This window comes from Pseudoliparis swirei, chromosome 20, assembly GCF_029220125.1.
Source record: "Pseudoliparis swirei isolate HS2019 ecotype Mariana Trench chromosome 20, NWPU_hadal_v1, whole genome shotgun sequence".
NCBI lineage: Eukaryota > Metazoa > Chordata > Actinopteri > Perciformes > Liparidae > Pseudoliparis > Pseudoliparis swirei.
In genome coordinates, this window is record NC_079407.1 from 23,064,729 (window position 1) to 23,070,339 (window position 5,611).

A 5,611-nucleotide genomic window follows, 5' to 3' on the forward strand; every position below is an offset into this window, starting at 1 on the left:
CAAGAGCTCAACATTGAGCATTATTGAGAGTGGCCGTATCAAGCCTGCAACCCCGTTTTAAAAAGAGGTGAAGTGGAAAGCCCATTTTATCACACAGAGTAAAACGTGATGACTCAAACATATCTGCACTTGTTTTGTTTTTCAAAGGTTGCGCGTTTTGTTATTTTGAAAATATATGCAGTGTAACTAACACTCAGTAAAACTCTTTATGCCCAAATTCTTGATCTTATTTGGTTTAATTTGTCACAAGTTGCACTTTATTGATATTATCTTGAAAAGGTATTCAGTGCAAAACAGGTTAATTGCAGCCACAATAAGCTAAATGTGAAGTGTGTTGAACGGTAACATATGTCATTAACAGTGAAAAACCTGTAGATGTGACAAACTATTGTGTTTCTGAAAAGATCTAGTAAAAGATAAGGGCAAAATTAATTAGTTTGTAAGTGTAATGATAACAGACCACTTTGCATTACTTATAACTCCTGTTTAAAATGTTCATTAAGCAACGTTATGTAACTCATAGAAATGTAAGGTATTCTATATACAGCGTTTTCATTGTTATCTGACTGAATGAAAGGCAGACTTGGTTCTATTATATGTGGTTACATTGTCATTTAAAAAATAAAAGTAATTGTGACAGTTAAAATACATTGTTTTATAACAGTCTATATTCATGTAACTTTTGTGGTTTAAAAAAATGTTTAAATGAACTATTGGCCCTCGGGCATCTTGACTTTATCACAATTGGCCCTCATTGCAAAAAGTTTGGACACCCCTGCTCTAAGGCATCTCTGACTGAAATGTTATATAACTAAAGCTCTCCTCACAAAGCCGGGTGGGGTACGTCTCCGTCTAACACATTCACACTCGGTTTACACCTTGTGAGCATTTTGGAGGAAACCGTGGGAGAGAACTGGTGTGACATAGAAGACAAACTCCACAAGCATGAAGAGTTCAAAGTGGATTCTGACTCAAAGGTTTCGAGATCTATTCGTAGAAGACGACGTCCTGTTTGAGAAGTCGTATCTCTTGTCCCAGATTGCGTGTTGTGAAAGTAGTACTGGACTTCCGTGTGTTGGAATTCAACTTTTGCGTAGAGACTGAATGAAGTATGGGCAACACTCGTCATTATCTCCTTATCTGTATCTGAGGGGGACGGGCGGTTGAAGAAGAAGAACAATGCATCTTGAAGGAGTTGCTAATGAATGGGTAGAAAAGTGGCTTCATTCAGCTCCCATCTCTTCTTTCTGTGCCCACCCTGCCCCCCAGCACTCCATTACAATGCAGGATCCCCACCCCCCTCCCACTCCCCCAGCACAGACACATTAACACACACTCCCTGCCCTGCCCCCTGAGGAACACAGGCAGGGGGTTGGGTGTGTATGGGGGGTTTCCCCAACTATTTAAGCGGATTCCAACAGATGGCCGAGGAACTTTCCTCCGAGGGGGTCACGTTGCTCTCTCTCTCTCTCTCTCTATATCCCTCTCTCTCCCCCGACTCCCTGTCTCCTTCTCAACAGACCTGACTACTCCTTCATTTCTCTCCCCTTTCCCTTCCCCAAAAAGACAAAACCTCTTTCAACTCCTGGGACGAGCAGTTTCTCAACCGTCAGAGGGCCCAACTTAGATCTCTCAGGGTTTCCACTTTTCTTTTTGGCCTTCTCCGCTCCACAAAAACCAGAAACGTGTTAGTCCTCCCCTCTTCCTCCACTGTGGGATCAGACCTCCTTCACTCGGCGAGGACAGCGGAGCGAACCATGCCCTCCGACTTTCTTACGCCTTTCCTGGAACTGGACGAGGAGTTCTTCAAGGTGAGAGCGCAATTTCAACCTTTTATACAGAACTGCCAACACCTGATTTCTCTCATTTAATGCAATGCTAGAGTACAGAAGGGCCAATGAACCTTCATATATACAACAAAGTGCATGATTAAACCTGATTAACTGTTTTTTAATGTAACCTAGGCTCATTAATAATGCATTAATTCCTTTTTAGTGTTTTCAGTCGCTAAATGTACTTTTTTTATTCTTTAGATTCAGGGCTTGAACATCACAAGAAAACAAGTTGAATTCTTGGGTGGGGGTTTGTTTCAATAGAATTAGCTGAACACCAAGTTTGAAACCACAAGAAAAGTTCCTTAGTATCAAACATTTATGTTTTTGGGGTTAAAAAAAATAGCACGTGGTTTTCTTTTACTATCTGTAAAGAACAAAGAAAACATAATAGCTGAAACTATAAGAAAATCCTTAATAGAAATGTATTTTTTTTGTCTTTCTGCTACATGGATGCTATTTTGCAATCCAGTTAAGGCCAGATTCAACAAGTTCATGTTGAGTTTATGCCTAATTTACTGCCCGCCATATTAAAACATAGTCGGGTTGCTTTAGGTACAGCTTTAAAATCTCCTTTCAGCTCAACTCGGTCGCGCTCCAGCGCTCCAGGAATGCAGAAAGCTCACGTCCATTCTTCTCCTCTCTTCTTTTGTGTGACAGAATTTCCGTGGCCTGGAGGCGACAGATGGCTCGTCAAGCGGCTCGCAGCAGCACGGTCAGAGGGTCCTGGGCTTCCAGCGTCGCCATTCTCTGTGCCCCGTGACCCTCCCCAACTCCAAGTTCAACAACAACAACAACAACAATAACAACTACAGCAGCTCTGAGGTGACCAACGCGGCGGCCGGCTGGGGGCTCAACGTGGCCTCCAGCCCGGCGTGGAGCGGGGAGAGTCAGCTTCCCCGCTCCACGCTCAGCCACATCCCCTTCAGGGTCGACCGCTCCGTCAGCATGATCGAGGGCAACGTCGGCGGCGGCATGGGAGGCAGAGAGGACCAGATGGCTACGTTGTCCCCGAAGCTGGTGCTGCCACCGCCGGGCTTCTCTCTCAGCAACGCCTCCCTCTCCTCCCTCGGCTCCCCCTCGGCCTCCAGACCGCCGGCCCCCTCGCCTCACATCTCCACGCGCTACAAGACCGAACTCTGCCGCACCTTCGAGGAGAGCGGCACCTGCAAGTACGGCGCCAAGTGCCAGTTTGCCCACGGCATGGACGAGATGAGGGGCCTCAGCCGCCACCCCAAGTACAAGACGGAGCCGTGCCGCACTTTCCACACAATCGGCTTCTGCCCGTACGGGGCCCGCTGCCACTTCATCCACAACGCCGACGAGGTCCTCGACGGAAACGGCGGCGCGCCTCCCCAGGAGCAGAAGACGAGGCCTCCCCTGCTGCGCCACAGCTTCAGCTTCGCAGGGTTCTCCTCCTCGCCGCAGACTTTCCAACCAGTTGAGGAGTCGCAGCCTTCCTCCCTCTTCTTCGCCCGGGCCTCCTCCGTCTCCCCTCCTCCTTCCTCGGCAGGGAGCCCGGAGCTCCTCTCTCCTCTCTTCACCAAGCCGGGGACCCTGAAGCATTGCCCCTACCCTTTCTCCGGAATCCCCGACCTGGACGCCGGCGACTCGGCTCTGCGGTTCTACGCCGTGAATGATTCCATCGGCACCAGGTGTCCGACGTCCGCTTTCGCCTCCAAAAACCCGAACCTCGCGTACCACCAGCAGCTGCTGCCGGCCTCCCTGACCGGCCTGGCCGGCCTCCAGCGCTGCTCTTCGGCGGACTCCCTCTCTGAGGAAGGCTACACCTCCTCCTGCTCCCTCAGCTCTTCCTCCAGCGGCACAGAGTCGCCGAGCTTCGAGGGCCGACGCCTGCCCATCTTCAGCCGGCTGTCTGTCACAGACGAGTAGGGGAGGGTTTTTACTGTCGGGCTGGATTTACAGCTGGACAGTCTCATTGTTTAAATTGATTGGGTTTTGTGTCCGGTCCAGAAACAAGTTCAGATACAAGCCACGAAGGGTTAAAACATTAGGTATTCCGCTCCTCCTTTAATCTAGCCTGGTAAACGTACCTAACTTTGTGCATATTGCATTCCTCATCCAAGCAGCAGTAGCGCTGCTCAGTGTTCGTCCAGTTTTAGCTGACTTTTTTTCTTTTCTTTTTTGTTTGATGCTTATTTTTATAAAGCTGTTCTTCTATGCCGCTGTTACTGCTGTATACTGTTGTATACCCATTTTTAGAGGATACGTTGAGGGAACTTTGCATAGCTCGGCATTTTGCTATTCCTACTGGGTGGGTCGGTTCTGTGTGAGAACTTGTCCTGTTCCCCCGATTTGAAGATGAATGCTGTTTGCCCTTTGTATGACTGGTGTGCTATCCACTTGTTTGTTTTTTTATCATAGCAATGTGTTGTCGTTTTATTGTAACGGATCTTATTTGTACTCCTTCCAGTTTGTAGTGACGCCAGCCTGCAGTCATATTAGGGCTCTCCAAGTGTGTGAAACCAACCTCTTATAACTGTATGCTGCCACTGATTGATTCATGGATTGGTTGTATGGCCGTGGCCACGTGATTGTATCTGTCAGACATTTTTACTGCCTGGCAAGGATTCAGCTTAACTGCCACAAAAAGTGTCGCCGACTCTCTAGTTACCAAAGTTGATGTTCGAGTTCCCCCTAACCTACTGTTAGCTTAGCCTAGCGTAGCCTTTAACCACGGCAGGTAAAGCACAGTGTTATGATTACAGTAGTTATAGCTTAACAATTTCAGAGACTTATTTATTATTATTTTGTATAATTTGTTAAGTTTGTTTTGTGGTTGTGTTTATGCATTGTTGTTGTTGTTTTTTTTTAATAATACCAGAGAAATTATGCTTTACTTATGCATTTGTGATGTCCATCTGCTTGGTTTTTACACTATCCAGTAGCTTTAAGAAGGCATGCGGGGAGGAGGGGGAAAAGGAGGAAGAGTATTATTATTTTTGGCATTCTTTATTGACTTATGTTGCCTTATTGGCTATTAGGCCTGGCAGAAATCAGGACTCGCTCCGGGACGTTGGTCCTCTGCAGGGCTCGGCGTGAGTGGCCCAGCGAGTCGCCTCTTCTCTCCGTGAAGCCTCACACCTCTGACTGTAATGACCTGCTGTTGTCTGCATACGAAGCAAAGCGGTGGGGAAAGAGGGGTTCGCCACACATTTGTGTATAAAGACATGTAGCAGCTATCAAGAGAAATGTCAATGTTGGAAAGATTCCATCTTCCAATCACACACGTTTGATTTATTAGGACTTCTGTCAATTCCTGTGCGCCGTCTTCTCGTTAACAGGTGGCCTTTTGTATATAATTGTGTTTTTTCTATCTATCAGTTGCCTTGATGACAATGCGTTTGTAGGTCAACCTCTGTTGCACGCTAGCTAGCTAACGCTCCGTGTGGCAGGTGAAATCAAGCGAGTTCAAATGAAAGCAGGCAAAGATCGGCATTGCTCGTTTTTCGTCGTGAAGTCAACTCAACCTGCCAACGAAGGAGTCCGGAGCGCTTCTCGTTCGCTGTAGCTAATTGTTAGCTTGACCCGGCAGCAAGCTGGGGTTTTTTTTTCAACTTTTGTTAACTTAAAGCCTTATTTATTTATTTTTTTCGAAGCAAAACCTATATTGTGGTGTTCGATATCTTGATTTTTTTTTTTCAACATAATTTAAATGCATTAATTGTTTACATTCCATGGGTTATGTTGATATCCTAGCTCTTTATCTTAATATATTTGTCCCCTTTTATTTCAAAATAAAAGTCTTTGAAAATTAA

General features: G+C 46.4%; 1 protein-coding gene across 1 annotated transcript; it reads left to right on the plus strand.

The window, feature by feature from the left end:
• Window positions 1-1,501: 1,501 nt before the first annotated feature.
• LOC130210714 (mRNA decay activator protein ZFP36) lies at window positions 1,502-5,611 on the plus strand. Its single transcript, XM_056441198.1, has 2 exons — window positions 1,502-1,811; window positions 2,493-5,611. The coding sequence occupies exons 1-2, from the start codon at window positions 1,758-1,760 to the stop codon at window positions 3,723-3,725; spliced, it is 1,287 nt and encodes a 428-aa protein (XP_056297173.1). The 5' UTR covers window positions 1,502-1,757; the 3' UTR covers window positions 3,726-5,611.